At 41.8% G+C, this 17,715-nt stretch overlaps 1 protein-coding gene across 3 annotated transcripts in view; it reads left to right on the forward strand.

Annotated features, from left to right (window-relative positions):
• The window catches only part of EXOC4 (exocyst complex component 4), a 730,059-nt gene that overhangs the window by 105,756 nt on the left and 606,588 nt on the right, over nucleotides 1–17,715 (forward strand). For all 3 annotated transcript variants that reach the window (XM_059171891.1, XM_059171893.1, XM_059171892.1), the window contains exon 7: nucleotides 1,898–2,072. In XM_059171891.1, coding sequence (XP_059027874.1) covers nucleotides 1,898–2,072 — 175 coding nt within the window. The remainder of the gene's footprint in view (nucleotides 1–1,897; nucleotides 2,073–17,715) is intronic.

The following is a 17,715-nucleotide window of genomic DNA, read 5'->3' on the forward strand; positions in this document are numbered from 1 at the left end:
GTTAAGGACATTTGGCAGGGTTAATTGCCGTCATGATAGAAAATGAGATTTTCCTATCAAGAGAGTACCAAAAATACCAAATGAATTTTACTTTTGTGAAAAGTTGATAAATGTTCCTGTTCTTCTTATTTTCCTGTCTATCCCTGAAAAATACTCTGGGGTCTGTGGATTGATATTTGGGAACCATCAGGCTTACATACTTAACTTAAATCTTTATTTGAAAAGTAGAGCCTTCACTTAATCAGGAATTTATTCTGTATGATGCCAGATATCAGTTTTATACAGATGATTTTCCTACACTGAATTAACTGTTTTGGCTGTTACGTTAGATACATCTTCCTCTGTACCCTCTGCTGATGTTTGAGAATTTCTCCTGTAACAGATGAGAAAGAATTGTTTCACGTATATGTCAGTATAAATGTGATTTGACCTTTAAAAGATTTTTTTTAAAAATCCCACCATTCCCAAAGGTAGAATGGCTCCTATTTACAAATACAGTATCTAATTTCTGGATTATGTGTGTTCTAAACTGGGAGTACTACATAAATTTTTATTGATTCTGGCTCATCTAAATTAAAATGTCAAACAGATATTAGGGTTTTATCATAAGATAGTTATTGGCTGTCACACTGGCACATTAATTATAGTAATTGGGCAGTAAAGTAGCCATAGGAATAGATAATAGGCTGTACATTTTGATGAAATTGCAGTTACGACCTCTTATTTATGGTAATAAAATCTTGTTAATTGACATAGCTGATAAGCTCTTTTGCTTTCCTTTTCCACCTTTCAGGTTGCGTTGTAAGTCTGCTTAGGAACTCTGAACTGAGGGCCCACTACACAGTAAAGGTCACATTCCAGAATTTTCTGGACTCATTCTTGGTACACACATTCAATTCAGCAAATATTTGCTGATCATGTTTTCAATGCTCCTATGTATATGGATGTATAAAGCAGTTTCCCATATTGAAAGACTAATACTGAAGGAGGGAGGTAAAACATCTCTGTGTAAATGGTTGTGACCCACGTTTATTGAGTCATATGCACGAGCCACATATAGGTTCCTTACAAGTGGGATAAAATACAAGTTCAGAGGAGGAAAAAATAATTCCAAGCCTAGGTGATCAGTGAAGCTGTAAAGCTCAGTGTTAGAGGAATTACTTGGCATTCCTGACATAAAGCTTCAAGCTATCTCCGAATGCACATCTGCATTCTAGAGTTACAGCAAGAGGTACGTGGTTAAATGCACTGACACGGAAGTCAACTATTGTTCTAGGCTCAGCTGCCTTGCAACCTCATTTTGTGTCCTTGAGTACATAAAATGGATGTAATAATATGTGTCCAGCATCTCTCACTATGAAAAATGAGATAATGCAGATGCCTAAGCTGCTCCCTGTGGTGAGAGTCAGATTGCTTGGCAGGTGTGTATTTTTTTTTTTTTTTTTTCAGGCAACTCAGGCCATACATTTGAATGGTAGGCACAGCTTTCCGTGACTAAAAGGATTAGCATCCTTACCAAAGTGTCCAATTTATCGCTGGGAGATAGCATGTTCTGTGTAACATCGGAACTGTTGTCTGAAAAATTGCCTGAATTTCTCGGAGAAACTGCCTGTGTGAATACAGAGTAGTAGTGGGGTGATCGTTCAAATATGATAAAAAGGACACATAAGCTGTTACTGCTGGTTCAGGGACGTCACCACTGGATTTTCCATTCTTGCATCCTCTCCATTCTCTAGCGGAGGAAACTGAGGTTTAGCTTCAAGAATTGCTTCGATCCTACAACTGTTGGAGATCAGTCTGTGAAAATCCCAAAATTGATGGTTTTCATGCAGGCCATCTTAAGCCATCTTCGTGGGCATGCGTGTGTGGATGTAAATATTACCCGCTTTTTCACCAGGTTGCTTCTGGAGCTGCTGGAGTTGCTGTTTGACAAGTTTAATGCTGTAGCCACTGCACACTCCGTGGTCCTGGGGTACCTGCAGGACACTGTTGTGGCCCCACTGACTCAGCAGGATGATGTCAAGTTGTACGATATGGCGGACGTGTGGGTGAAGATCCAAGATGTTCTGCAGGTAAGGTCCTTTTACAGATACGGCGCCGTCTTGATGTGGAATAACAGGTTGGAATGAAAAATCTGCACCTAAAATGTTCCCTTACTCATAAACAGTGAGAAAGCCACGATGCTATTTAAGGGTGATGCTGCTGATGTCATCAACTTCCCTCATCTTCCAAAAAGACCTTTCAACTTTTTTTTTGCCAGGCGTTCATATTAGGAGATTCACAATATGTTGCAATCGAGGATGTATAGTATTTAGCTTTCTGTCGTAACGTACTTGACTTCTCTGGAATGAGTCGTATATTAAGGTAATCAGTATTAAAATGTTCTTAAACAGTATTTTATGAACATATGTAGCTTAGTTTTATGGCTGTTTTCTTACAGTCATCTCTTGCATATATTGGAGTAAATGACAGGTCAAGAGTGTGTTTTGAGAGATGAAAATAACCGTAAGGTTTAAATGTATCACTTCGATTTGTTGAAGATCGGAGAAATGATATTACTGTTTGGTATGATGATGCAGAGATGGTATTTAGAAATTTTATTATATTTTCTCTCCGTGTGCTAGGAAAATATATTTGATTTGGCCAGATGAGGATTGGAAATTCGATTAAGAGTTAGCTGAAGCAAATTTGACATAGCTAAATAGAAGTGACTTGGTTAGATAGTACCTACTAATATGAAAAAAATTAAGTACATGTAGGAAATTGAAAAATATAACTGTGTAGGAATGAAATTACTTGCATGGCAAATAGGAGTATTTGCAGGAAGAAATAAATCATGAATGTAAATTGTTGTCATTTTTGAGTATAAGGTATGCTTCTGTTAGATTGAATGATGGATTCTTGGCTACTCATTCATTAGACTTTTTTTGGGTGCAGTCTGTGTGCTCTGTTGATGGCTCAGTGAAAAGAATACAAGTTGCAGCTATATCCTCTGCATTCCTTTTGCTGCTTTGTCTATTACCACGTGTCCATAGTAGCTGCTTGATGAATATTTGTGTATCGAACAAAGTATCTTTATCGCTGAGAAACTGGTGCTTTAACATTTTATATCTTGATTCATAAATATCACAGAACTATGTACTTTTCCCACAAACATGTCCCATGTTTATTTTAAGAATGAAACAAGAAAATAGACTTCAAGGCCATTTCAAAAGTGGTACGAATGAGGGACTTTTGGTTCTAGCCATGATGCAGTTACCTCCTGTTGTAAGCAGCTCTAAAGCTAGATGGACTGAGGCAGTCAGCATGTTCATTTGAGAGCAGAGAATACATGAAGCGAGTCCCTCATTCCTCCCAGCTTCCTCTCGGGGGACACCTGCCACACTGTAGCATAGGGAAGTGAAATCGAGGCAGACAGCAGCAGGCTCCCTAAGCAGAGGAAGCAGAGGTGAGAGTTTGAGGTTGTGGAAGCAGCTGGAATCTGTGGGGTGGGATGGTGGAGGTGGAGAAGAGGGAATTGCCCAGAGGAGGTGCCCTCATTGGTTGGAAAAGAGAGCCCTTGGGTCTTTGGTCAAATATGAAGCTGCGTAGACGCACCACAAGGCTTAGCAGAAAATGGCCACTGTGGGGCTGTATGTTGATCGGCAATTCCAGATGTTGCCAGATGCTTAGAAACGTTGGGAGTTCAGAGTGGCCAGAGTGGGCTCAACTTGCCGAGCACCCTGTTCTTTCCGATGTGGCCTCAAAAAGGTTATGTTGTGGTAAGAGGACTGTTCTGGCTGTAGGTTAGGGGTGACCCGAGATCTTGCCTAACCAAGTCTCTGTGGCATCAGCCTGATCCTCTTGTATGTTAGCGGCAGACCAGAGCAGAACTCACTCGAGAGTAAGATAGTCCACATTTTCAGTAATGAAGCATCCACAGAGTCCAGCATACTCTTAAGTTTGTGAAAAGGCAGAAGAATACGACTTTAGCTGGGATTTAAGAAAATTAATAAAAATTGATATCTGAAATGGAAAATGGACCAGATGCCTTTAGCTGTCGATTGCCTGCTATAGAAGAAAAGGTCAGAGAACTTGGAGATGAATCGATGGAAACGATCCAAAATGAAGTATAGGAAGAAAGCCGATCGCAAAGAACATGAACAAAGCCATATTGTCTGTAATGGGCCCATATCCTGCAGTTTAGCATTTTGTAGTCACAGGTACAGAGGAGAGGGGAGAGAGTTATTGGGGTAGAAAATTATCAGAAGAAATGACCAAAAGTTTCTAAATTTATTGAAAAACGTAAACCTATAGACCCAAGAGGCGCAACAAATCCTAAGCAGCATTAACACAAAGAAAACCAGTACCCAGATGCTACATCTCAGGTTGCCGAGAGCCAAAGAAGAGAGCCTTAAAGATCGCCAAAGGGAAAAAGGAGAGGGTAGCCGGGGGGGACAAGGACACAGTGCTTAGAAGGAACCCGTGGTAAAAATGGCCACTGACTTCTCCCTGACATTTTGAAGAATGTACCCCAGTCTTTTGGGGTTTGTCACTGTGGGTTTAAGGGATCCTCTTTAAATACAAAGATCCATATTGCGGTTGCCTGGGTGGCTCAGTTGGTTAAATGTCTGACTCTTGATTTCGGTTTAGGTCACGATCTCAGAGTTGTCGACTTGAGCCCCACATCAGGCTCTGTGCTGGGTATGGAGCCTGCTTCAGATTCTCTCTCCTCTCTGCCCCCCTGCCCCTCTCCCCTGTCCGCATTTGCATGCTCTCTCAAGTAGATAGATAGATGGATAGATAGATAAATATAGGTAGATTGTAAGTATATGAATAGAGAGATACCATGGAATACTAGTAATTTGTATTATGCAGACATGTTGGATACTATCAGATACTTAGTATTATCATATGGAATTATTTGTATCATAGTACTTATGGCATTTCAGTCTTGAATATATCAAGCCCTAGAAAGTATTTACAGACTATCTAAACTTACTTTTGCAAGATTATGCAATATTTTATAAGTTCTTATGATCCCTGGTATTTGACAAGCTTAGACTAATGCTGTAAGTTGAAAACAGCTTTTATGTCTGTTAGGTTTGTATTTGTAACATTATCATGAAGAATTAATTATGGTTATGAATGAAATCATATGCCTTACTTAGCTTTACTTCATTTGAATTTGTCGAACATATACAATTCCCACACTTTTGAAAACAAAACCCACCTACTTGTATTAAAAATATTTATAATACACTAAGGAACTTTAAGTTCCATCACACAGGAACAGCTGAAATGTTAACATAATTTAAAATACATGTTTTGGCTTTATGAAATGACTTACACCTTTCACACATGTGGTTTCAAATGAAGTCATTTGGGGATCTTACCTTCATTTTATGATAGGAGTTGTTTTGCTTACTTAAACAGCTTAAAAAAAAAAGATTTTATTTATTTATTTGACAGAGACACAGAGAGAGAGGGAACTCAAGCAGGGGGAGCGGGAGAGAAGCAGGCTTCCTGCTGAACGGAGAGCCCGATGTGGGCCTCGATCCCAGGACTCTGGGTTCATGACCTGAGCTGAAGGCAGATGCTTAACAACTGAGCCATCCCAAACAGCTTTATTGAGATAATTTGCATGGCATAAGATTCATGCATTTAAAGTACAGATTTCAGTGGTTTTGGTAAACTTATGGAGTTGTACAGCCATCATCATGATACAATTTTAGGATATTTTCAACACTCTAGAAAGTTTGTGTCCATTGCAGTTACTTCCTGTTCCCCACTGCTTTCCCCTTCCAGGATGTGTTTAAGACATAGAAGAGGTCTCGGTTGTTTGTTACAGCTCTCAGTAAACTGGTAGTACCCAAATCATACACTTGGAAATACTGTTACTATTCCATATTAATGTGTTTGCGTATCATTGGCATACATTACTTGACAGATAAAGAATATAAAACTAAAACTGATCTAATAATACAAGGTGAGGTGTCTAACAGAGAAATATCATTTCATTTATTATTTTAATTGGTTTGAGATCAAGGTATCACTGTTCTTTCCTCCTTTTTTTTTTTTTTTTGGTTCATTTTTCACCTCTTACTTATCTACTCTCCTGCCCCCATCTTCTGTTTTCTTTGACATATGTTGGAAGAATGACCTTAGTCATGACTTGAATTAATCCGTGGTTGTTTCTTAACCATGTTTTCTACTAGTCTTCATCAACCCACAGATTTGAGGATGAAGTATTTTTGAATAAGAAGTTCATCTAAATATTTTAAATTGTTATTATACAGTAAAAATTATTCTGCAACTTATACCTTCTTTTTAGCTCTCTGTGTTTTGTGATTCCTTCAAAAATTCTTTACAGTCACAAGTCACTGGGTGATACTAGGCTATACACCCATCCATAAACGGGGTGTACAGTGGCAGGCACACCAATGAGCTAATGCTGCCAAATATATAAGAACGCAGTTGGCACAGTGTGTCTTTTTTTTTTTTTTTTTTAAAGATTTTATTTATCAGAGAGAGAGGGAGAGAGCGAGCACAGGCAGACAGAATGGCAGACAGAGGCAGAGGGAGAAGCAGGCTCCCTGCTGAGCAAGGAGCCCGATGTGGGACTAGATCCCAGGACGCTGGGATCATGACCTGAGCCGAAGGCAGCTGCTTAACCAACTGAGCCACCCAGGCGTCCTGGCACAGTGTGTCTTGTAATTGCGCTGAAACATGCAGAATGGACCGAAGAAGGGCTTGGGGGGTGATGATGAGCTGGTTCATCATCAGGAGTGGAGGAGATGGCAGTGGCTCTCCAGGTAATTGGAACGGCAAATGAGATGGCTGTTACGTGGCCCAGAGGGAATGGAAAATGGTCTTCAGAGATAAGTGAGAAAGAGAAAGGTTGCGCTGTAAGGGACCCCTTCTTCCGGCTAGGTAGGTTGGGGTGCAGCTTTGTGGAAGGCCTTGAGGCATTTGTGATAATTTTCAGACTGATTATTCTGAGTCAGGGAATGCATTTAATTTACCCAGGGCTTGATTCCTAGCCCCCTCCTAGACCTTCCAAATGGGAATCACTGCAGATAAGGACTGGATTCTGTAGTTTCTGTGTTGGGTGGGATGGTGTTTCCGTTGTTGTTTTGTTTTGTGTTTTAGTTCCTAAGGTGGTTTTGTTCTACTTATTTACGATCCTCTAATTGGGAACCATTGCTTTGGGCCAGTGTTCCCTGAGAGCATATTAAAAGTGCAGATTTTTATCCCTACCTTATACTTAACGAAATGATAAACTCTAGGGATGCAGCCGTATGATCTGTGTTTTAACAAGCCCTTCAGGTGATTTGTATGCGTGCTGAAGTTTGGGGACCTTTGTTTGCAGTAATATTGGACCACTGGAGATTTTGATCGGGGTGTGATGAGACGAAGTAGGATTAGTGTGCTGGCATTGAAAAGGACTGAGCAGAGTGGCTAGAGACGAATGCAGGGAAACTGTTTTATACACAAATGGAGAGTCTGTGGATGATACTTGAGTATTGTCTAATAGTGAAATAAACAAGACAGGCTTTCAGGGGGCATGGTAAAGGAATACAAGGGAGAGAAGGATTTGTAAACCTTTCGGGGGTCTTGGAAATCTATAACACCATGTGGATGACTCAGAAATCTGGATTCCAATATGGCAGATATTTTAATGATGGTTTAGTATTGAGTTACTGGAGCCAGCTATGTGCTAGGCATTAGGGAATAAGTATGAACACAAGATAGCTCACTGGTGAAGTGAGGAGGAGCCTACAGGGCATGTTTCTGCACTAAATTCACTGTTAGAGATTTGGCAGGAGTAGAAACATGGGAGAATGCTTTTGTTGTTGTCGTCATTGTTTCTCCTAAACCAACATGAAGACTTTAAAAAAGACTCTTGGTTACATTCCGTGTAGAGTTTTCTGCTTAGGCCACTTGAGTTTTCATATACTTGCCGGTGGCATGTCCTCTGGGTTGAAATCCTTCCTGGAGAATGAAATAAGGAACAAGAAGAGTAGCCCCGTGCCTTTAAGTGTGCGCCCCCTTGAGCCGAGGTGATGGCATTACATAGAGTTTGGGTTTCTGTGTTTCTTCAAATGGAAGATGTTTCTTGCTGACAAATTGAAATGCTCTTTTGCTTATAAGTCTTGGAAGAGAAAATAATTTTTGATCATTTAAAGACTTCAGCGGCCTTTCTCCCCTGGAACCTGGGCTTTCCCTGGCAGGCAGAGTCCATCCTGCCAGTGAAAGGCTCATTGGTCTCAGCGTGTTTGTGTCTAGAGACAGCCTTGTGAGGGAGACAAGGCTGCAGTCATCCTAATAACAGGGTGTCAGAGTTTCCTCCTGGTGTCAGCCCTGTGACCAAACACTGCTGCCCTCCTTTTGCAGTTTTACACTCTTATTGAAACTGTGATAATAGAAATACATGTTTTTGCCCTTCTGAGCAGCAACAGCACCTTCCCAAATGTCACCTCCTTGGTTACATGCCTGTGTTTCTGTTGGCTGCACATTTTCAGGTGCATAAGACTGAGGTACCGTGGAAACAAAATATTCTATTTCTTGTGGAATTTTGCCCAACAGGAAATGAAAGGATCACTTTAAACAGGTGTTAGGTGCTAAAAAAAAATTTCCCTCTTTCGCATCTCCTTGCGAAACAAATTGCCCATTTAGCTATTACTGGCTGGAAGGGTAGCCCCATGGCGTGCTCAGCAGTGCTCCCAAGGTCGGTAAAGGTTCTCTGGGTTCTTCTTACACTGTTTACCCCTGACGGTGACACCCAGAACAAGTCACATCACGTTTTCATGCCTTGATCCCTCTTTCCAGAGATCAACACAGACAGAATGTAAAATCATTTTGCTTTTGCTAACTGGCACATAAATGTTTAAATAGTGATAAAATTAACCTCATACAGAGAGAACTTGAAGTTTGCTGTCAGGTAGTAGGAAATGCACAGATCTTATTGGTACTGATCCATGACCCAGAGGAGTTTTTCAAGGAGACAAATGCAATTTCTATTTTGAATCCAGGTCTGAAACTAGGTTATTCTTGGGTTTGGTTTCGTTTGATATTTTGTTAGCTGAGGATTCCAGACCTTAAAGTACAACCCGCTTTTTTCAGTATTCCAAGCCAGAGAACTTGTCAGATTATCCTTGCAGAAATAGTTTTTCTTCATGTCTCAGCCTTTAAAACTTTTTGCTAGCCTCTAGTTTGGGAGGCATAGAAGAGTTACTGCCAGCCCGGCCCCTGAATCTCCCAAAATGTACTTGCTCCTGGAAGTTGTATCGTGTCTCGTCACTGGGTGGTATGCCGCCTGGTGAACCGAGCTGCATTTACATTAGAAAGTTACATTAGAAATCTTCCTCGAAATTGGAGCCAGTTTCCATAGCATCAGGGCTCATCCTCTGTTCTTTTATGTTCACTACTGTTAATGCTTAGAGCAGGAAACGCTGGGCTGCCAAGGAGATCCTCTGGCTGCTGGTACAGATGTGGCAAGTGCCAAGGTTATCTCATGCCAGTGAAAACTGGAGTAAATGTCATGGGTATCCTAATACATTGGGCCCAACTCTCTAATATAGTAGCTTAGCAGCAGATAGATACTCCAGAATAAGTCAATCTCATGGAAAGGCTGCTCTCCTTAAATGCCTTGTTACCTAGGCAGGGTCTGCTTGGATCTTGGTCTAGTGAGAGAGATGACAGCCTACCACTTCCAAAGCTTATTTTCTTCTCTGGTTTTGTCTGAGATTTTAGAAGCTGGAGCATTGCAAGTCATGTGCCCCTCGGGCTTGTACTCCTACTGATGCTGTCAGGGTCCCTATCAAGACAGTGTGCGAATCAGAGTGTGGGGCGGAGCCTGGGCCCCTGCTAGGAGCCAGGAGGCAGTATAGTCAGTGGTGAGGATTCCAGCCAGAAGTCCCTGTGCCCCACTTCTGGAGAGCCTGTTTCAGTAGGATTCCAGTTGATTCTAATGTGCATTCCCAGTGGAGAGCCAGGATTAGCATGCGTTAGAGGTTCAGTCATATTAAAACCAAGGCTATTAAAGACAATCTTAAGGAGTAAGAGAGATTGATAAAAAGTGAGTTTAGTTTAATTTTGAAAGATAGGTCTCTGTCGCATGTTTAGAAGTGTCTATGTTCCATGACAGAGAGCTAATGATAAGATGTTGAAACTCCATATAGATGAGGAGAAAATGCTTTAGTATACACGCATTTTAAAGGGGGGTAAAAAACACCTAAATGATTGTGCTGTCACCTATCTCCATTCGCAGATTTTGGACAGCTTTTTTTTTTTTTTTTTTTTTTAAAGATTTTATTTATTTATTTGACAGAGATCACAAGTAGGTGGAGAAGCGGGGGTTGCAGGGGGCAAGCCCCCTGCTGAGCAGAGAGCCTGATGTGGGGCTTGATCCCAGGACCCTGAGATCATGACCTGAGCTGAAAGCAGAGGCTTAAACCACTGAGCCACCCAGGCACCCCTTTTGGACAGCTTTCTATAGAGTAGCAGCCCAAGGACAGCTAGCAAGTAATTCCTATTTTTGACTTGAATAGTTGAGAATTGGACAAATACATTATTTCATTCAAGACTTTAGGATCAGAAGCAATTGTGTCTAAATGTTTTTTTACTGTCTGTTATTAAGAATGGGGGGTTTGTATGTTGCCCCCCCCCATCTCTAGTCATTACTTATATGAGTTTTCTAGATTTATATTAATGGAAATTCAATTTTTGTTTTTGTTTTTTAAACTGAGGGGAAAAGGTATTTCTTCCTTTTTAAACATGTTCGTTTAAAGGAATTTAAGAAAGCATAACCTTGTAGGGAGTTAAGACAAAAGCATTGATCAAGGACAATTACAGAGCTGTTCATGATCCCATGAGAAAATTTTCATTTTGAACACTGGTGCTAGAGAAGACCAGAGGAGGAAGAGGTTAGAATGCTCTAAAGTAGTTGAGTTCATGGTCACGGTGAGACTTGCACATCTCAGTTTGGTTAGGGTTGAACGTATAATGCAGCTGGTATGTTAGAAGCCTGGGGAGAATGGAGGTTTCTGGTTGGTTGGCTGGTTCTTTGGAAAGTTTTATGTGATGCTGAAATCTCAAGCAGACTTCCTGCTGAGCACAGATTCCCAAGCTGGGACTCCATCTCACTACCCCAAGATCACAGCCTGAGCTGAAATCGAGTCAGACACTTAACTGACAGAGTCACCCAGGTACCCCAATATTGTTTTGTTTCTACCAGTGTCCATTTCCCTTTCTTTTACTATTTTGAAAAAAATCCTAGAGGTGATTCTGTTTCATCTGTAGTAGTATATGAATTCTAGAAGATCAGGACTCCTTTAAAAACAAAAAGGACCTAAAAACTGAAATTTTTAAAAACCAAATAATCCAGTCAGTGTTCACATTTTGAACTGTCTCAGATGTTGTAATTGTATATTTTTTTGCAGTTTGTTTGAATCAGAATCCAAATAAGGTTTAAATATTGCAATGTGATTGATACTTTCTTAAAACTCCATCAATCTACAAGTTAAATCTCGTTTTTAAAAAAGATTTTATTTATTTGACAGAGAGAGACATGGTGAGAGAGGGAACACAAGCAGGGTCAGAGGGAGTGGGAGAGGCAGGCTTCCCATCAAGCAGGGACCCCAATGTGGGGCTTGATCCCAGGACCCTGGGATCATGACCTGAGCTGAAAGCAGATGCTTAACAACTGAGCCACCCAGGTGCACTTTTACTTTGTTTTTACCTCTTGAAATTTATTTATTGAAGAAACCACATCATTTGTTCTGTACAATTTGAAATATTCTGGCTTCTGTTGCTTGCTTTTCCATGGTTCACTTGCTATTTATTATTGTCCTGTAACTTGGGTCTAGAAACTTCCTTTGATTTAGGTTGATTTTGGGGGGGGGGGTATAATTACTTTCTAGCTGGTGATAGAGATTATGCTTTTCTGATAGAAAAGTAAAAAGGTGAGATTCCTATTTTTAAGATGATCTATCTGGAAGCGGTGTGCAGAATGGATTGGTGGAGAAGGAAATGGATGGAGAGATCCCAATTAGAGGTTAGGCTCAAACAGCGCAGGATAGAAAGGGGAGACGAGGGACAGGGCCGCCAGAAAGCAAGAGGTCAGAGATGAAAGAGATTTTATTTTATTTTTTAAAGATTTTATTTATTTACTTATTTGACAGGAGAGATCACAAGTAGGCAGAGAGGCAGGCAGAGAGAGAGAGGGGGAAGCAGGCTCCCCGCGGAGCAGAGAGCCTGATGCGGGGCTCGATTCCAGAACCCCGAAATCATGACCTGAGCCCGAGGCAGAGGCTTAACCCACTGAGCCACCCAGACGCCCTGATGAAAGAGATTTTACAAGAATAATGAATTTTCAAAAACCTTTTAACATTGACTCTACCAAATGGAGAGCCATAAGTCAGGGTGGAGTTTTGTACATGGGTTGTTGGGGATTAGGTTCAGGAAAATGGTACTTTGTGCCTGTTACATTTGAGGTATTGGCACAATATCCCTATAGCATTATGTTACCCCGAGGATCTAACGATTGAGTACAGGGGAGAGTTTAGGGCAGGAGACAGAAATTTAGGGATCACCCATCAGCTTGGGGACTAACAGCCAAAGCAGGAAAATGGACCAGTTCAGAAACTCAGGAGTGTAAAAGCGAAGCTAGTGCCTGGTGCTTTCCGTAAGCAGCTCGTCTGCTCAGTTAGCTCTCCACAGTTGTCACAAGCAGCATATTCCACGGTCCCCGGAGACTGGAGTTTCTTTCAGGGATGCCACATCTCACCTTTCTTCTGCTTCTGCATTTTTTCATAGTGTACGGGTGCTAGGAGGGCAAATTGTTGAGCAGGACCTGCCTGCTGTTGAGGCCAGGGGTGGTAGCTTTCCCAGGCTGGAGATTCCCTCGGGGGTGTGGATGGACAGCTAGCAGAGCGAATAAAACTTGTGTTAACAGGTCCTGAAGTAAGCCTGGAAGGAAGAGAAGATGCAGAATGAGTTGGGCAAAAAGCTTATTTGGCCAGCCCTAAGGAAAAAAGACTTCGGAGTTGAGGTGACTTGACATTTCCGTCCGTTGTGATCCCTGCATTTGTGAGCCTGGCTGACACCGTGACCGAGAGCCGGGTAGTTGAGGGCGGGCACCAATAGTCTTTTCGTATCCTCTCCTGTTTCTTTTGTCTTACATCCATCAGAATTCTGGAGAATGGGGTTAATGGGAAGGCACAAAAATTATAGATTGTCCTAAAGGAAGTCCTTTCTTACTCAAGTATCTTAAGAAAATGTGTTATTCCAATATCTGTTTTGAACTTTTTAAGAGCATTGTATTTACCCATCTGTGTTTTATGTGTGTATTACCTAGTTGTAGAAGGATGGGCAGAATAAATTTTTGCTGTCAAATATCTGTCGGTCATACAGTGAGGCACTGAAAAAGATAATGGGTGCTTCTTCAGGGGGATTTTCTTACAAATCCCTTACATTTTTTTGGATCCTTTATAAGATTATATATCAAATTTTATAGCATTCAAGGCTATAATTACTATTTTTTCATAGTTCTAGGCTTCCCGGAAGTATTTGTTGGTATTGCCAAGGAGTTGTCACATTGGTGTATGAACCTTTTTGGTTTTGCTCCCTACAAGTTTTGAAGGATTTTGCGAATGTAAAGTGAACAGTGATAACAAAATCCACCACCTCGGATCAGATTCCATCTCAGGAAAACCAAGGGCTGCCGCCAAGCACACTATAGCAGCTGACGAAAGCTCAGCACGAAATAGCCGGTCTCACGGGGGTGATGAGTGACAGCACGCTAGAGATGTGTTAGCAACGTGATATGGCAATGAAAAAGGCCAGCGCTATTTTTGGCTGTGCTGCACAGAACCGCATCTCCGCACGGAGCTGGGGCCCACCGGCCCTGCTTCCCCGGGTCTGGTGAGGCGTCATCCCAGATGCTCTGTTGGACACACGTACCCCGGAACGATGGACCGATGGGTGCAGGTCCCAAGCAGAGCATCTGCGGTGATGAAGGGCTTCAGAGAAGAACTGGTGTGTTTAGCAGTGAGCACGGAAGCAAAGAGACGGGAGCCTTTTTGGAGATCAGATAAGAAATATCGTGGTTTTAAAGTCTCAGCAGAGTTCTGAATCCTCAGTAGTTAGCACTGCTTTAGTACAGAGCACGTTGGAGGGGTTCCCCAAGCTGTTTCAGGGATAGCTGCAAAGTGAAAGGAAGTTCTTGTTTATTGTCAACTGTGTTTTTATCGAAGGGGCAATAAATGTGGCAGTGCCTGGTATTCTTGAAAAAAGGAATATAAACTAGTAACCGATCGTGTAGCGTGTAGCTCAGGTGCTTTTGATTGGAAATACAAACACAAAAGGTAAACTTTGCAGCAATGAAGGTGAGACTTTACAAGAAATAAGGGAATTATTTACTTTCCACACCAGTTGGGGTGAGCGCAGCGGAAAGGAATTATTAACGCAAACCAAACCGAACGTCAGGAAATCCTTCCACGGTGAGAACTGTGGGTCTACGGGATGGTCCCCTAGGAGAATGGGGTTGAATTTCCTTGGGCATTTGATCCTGACGGAATTGAATGTGTATCACTAGGGAAATAGACTGAATATCCCTGCAGGCTTTCTCATTTCTTCTCTGACTCTGGGTCCTTGCTGATGATCTGTTCACCCGCTGTGATTAGAAATACCATCTATTGTTTTTCCCCACGCAGGCACATTTTCCATGCTCTGCTGATTGGTATAGGGTATGGGGGAGATTCACTGCCTTGATGTTGACCCAGTTATATAGAATTACTCCTATGTTTGGGACGCAACACAGGTAGGGTCCCTAGGGTCCCTCACTGAAGGTAGATGAACTTGGTAAAGAGGGCTGGTGTGAGAGTGTCAAGGTGTTCTTCAGAGATTCCTAATAATCCAATAGGGTTGCAAGCTGGCCTCCCTGGGCTGTTTTGGGAATGGGAGAGCGGTAGGCATGAATGCCAGTTCAACTCCCCCCGCCCTCCACCCTGCCCAGGATTTTACTATAAAGAAAAAGGTTACCTGGCAAGCCAGATGACCACAGATTCGTCCTTTGTCCTGTAGATGTGTGATAATTTTATTTAAAAAAAATTTTTTTTTAAAGATTTTATTTATTTGAGAGGGAGAGTGAATGCATATGAGAGAGAACACAAGTGGTGGGGAGGAGCAGAGGGAGAGGCAGACTCCCTGCTGAGCTGGGAGCCTGATGCGGGGCTCGATCCCAGGACCCCGGGATCATGACCTGAACCGAAGGTAGATGCTTAACCAGCCGAGTCACCCAGATGCCCCGAAATGTGATAATTTTAAGTTCTGGCATGGGAGAGAGCTCTTGAAGAGCAGCATGGCTCCTTGTGCTGTGGCATGGGTGGGTGTGCCAGGCTTTGTCCGGAGCAGCATCGTTGCCTCATCAAAGTAAATTGAAAATACTAACGAGATACTGGGTCATTACAAATGTTCTGCTTCCGGGTAACAAACTGGTCTGTTGGATGAGATGATTTTCTTAGCTTGGCACTCAGGTGCCTCCACAGTTGGGATGAGCCTTCTCTTCCATGCTTAGTTTTACCCTTTTCCCGTAGACATGCTCTGGTTAAATTTGTCTGTCCTTCAAGTTGGACTCTGTCCTTTCTCGCACCAGTATTTGGCTTTATACTGCACATTTTTCCCACCATCTCTGCCCACAGCCCTGGATACCTTCGTTCCTGTGCTCCAGTCAGCTCTGTCTTATCCATGAAGCGCCCATGATTTCCTTTCCAGAACTTGTTGCGCTTCTTGTTTTTACTACTCTTTTGGCATATCTCATAGTTACTTCTTTTCCTCTACCGAATCCACATCTTTCCTTCTCAGGCAGCTCTGGAGGACCATTTGTCCCAGTGCTTTTGCACTTGCAGGTTTTAATTTTTTTTTCAACTCCTATTTTGAGGGAAGGGACATTGTTTATGAATTGTGGTTCCCCTCTCTCCCCCGCCCCTCTGCCCTGCCCCTCCGCCCCTCCCCACCCCAGAATTTGGCACAGCTTAAGTGTGTCAAATATGTACCTGATATTTCTTGAGTAAATGAGTGGTTGATACCCAGTAGATACTGATTGATTTCAGATTGAATTTTAAGTGCCTTGTAAATAGGATGAACTTCATAGATTTAAAAATCATGTAGCGGAGGAATCATGAAACTGAAGATTTGCTGTGTTCCTAGGAGAGCATTTCACCTCTTCCTCTTAAACTGGACGGTAGTTCAGTCATTTCCAGGGTTTCTGTTGGCCAGGCCGCTTAGCTCAGGCTTCCAGATAAAGGGCATGAATAATGTTGGCAAGAGAAACCGTTGATAATGGAGATGACCACAGTATGGTTCCTAGCTCACCCGGGCTCGCTCACTGGTGTCATTTCTAGTGCGGGTGTGACAACACATTTGGAAGAATGGTGACAAATTTGATAATAGGTTAAGTCAAAATGAGACTATCCGAAATTGCCCTTAGTTCTTTGGGGGGAAAAAAAGGAGGGATTTTACATTTTGATTTTTCATTTCCATTTTCTTATCCTTATTAAAGTTTCCCTGCATGTCTTGCTGTAAATGAACTGGACTTGCTGCAAATCAAATCCACTTCTTTCTGTGATGTCTTTTGTGTGTAATTACCTTCTTTTAAGTGTTAAGTCTTTCTTTAGAATCATCCGGGCTTGTATTATGTAATTCTTCTGAGTAAATGCCATTTAATCAGAGCATGCATTTCACCTGAGGGGCAGCTGCAAGCGAGTGGCGTGGAGATGTTCCCTCTGAGGATCGTTTCTGAAGTGTACTGTGGTCTCCTGGGAGATGAGGTGCTATAGAAATGTGAGGTTTTTATTACAACTCCCTACTATGCAGAAAGAACCATGCTAACATCATTGATGATTCTTTTGCATAATCAAAGAATTAAGCAAAAAAGTCATATTAATTTTCAGCTCCATTAGAGATGCAAGAATCAAAAAAAGATGTTTGCCAAATGGGAAGGGACCAAATTGGTGGGAAAAAGAAATTTTAATGTCAAGCTTCAAGAGCCTGTTACAAATGTAGCATAAAAAAAAAATCCTACCCAAAGTGCCTCACAGTGGCCTTTTTAAAGACAAGCAGAGTTACAGTGGGGGGAAAAGGGACTACAAGAATATGAAATTAAAATTGCTGTAATTTAGTCAGTTTATCGTAGTAAATTACTTCAGAGAGCCTCAATTTGAAGATGTCCAGCTAGTCTGTGATAATTAGTGTAATTTTGTCCTGGTCACCAAGTCTTTATATTATTGCTGGTCAAATAGCAGTACTTTTGCCTTTTTTTTTTTTTTTTTTTTTAAACCTGGCAGTGATTGAGATGATGATAAATCCATTTACTTGAAGGAGAGTAAAGGTGAACATCCTAGGGCAAAATAGGGGCACTTCAAGGGTTCAGTTTAAAGAAAGTTGGCATTTTTAATAAAAAATCTTATAATTTTCCTGTACCTACCCGGAAACTCCATTCCAGTATGTGGTGGTGTTCATCTTCTGGGGTCATTAATCAGAGGACCAGAGGGGTGGGCAAGTGTATGCCGTGGAGAGCAGAGCCCTTGTCTTGAAAACAAAACCCCGGAAGCAACCAGGCGAGCTTGACAGATCCCTCCTCTTCTAGATCTATAATGCTCTTGATTTTCTGTCTCCTCTTACCTCCATTCATGACCGACTGGGTTCCAACAGTTCCCGGTGTTTAAAGGGCAA

This window comes from Mustela lutreola, chromosome 4, assembly GCF_030435805.1.
Source record: "Mustela lutreola isolate mMusLut2 chromosome 4, mMusLut2.pri, whole genome shotgun sequence".
In the NCBI taxonomy this organism is placed as follows: Eukaryota; Metazoa; Chordata; class Mammalia; order Carnivora; family Mustelidae; genus Mustela; species Mustela lutreola.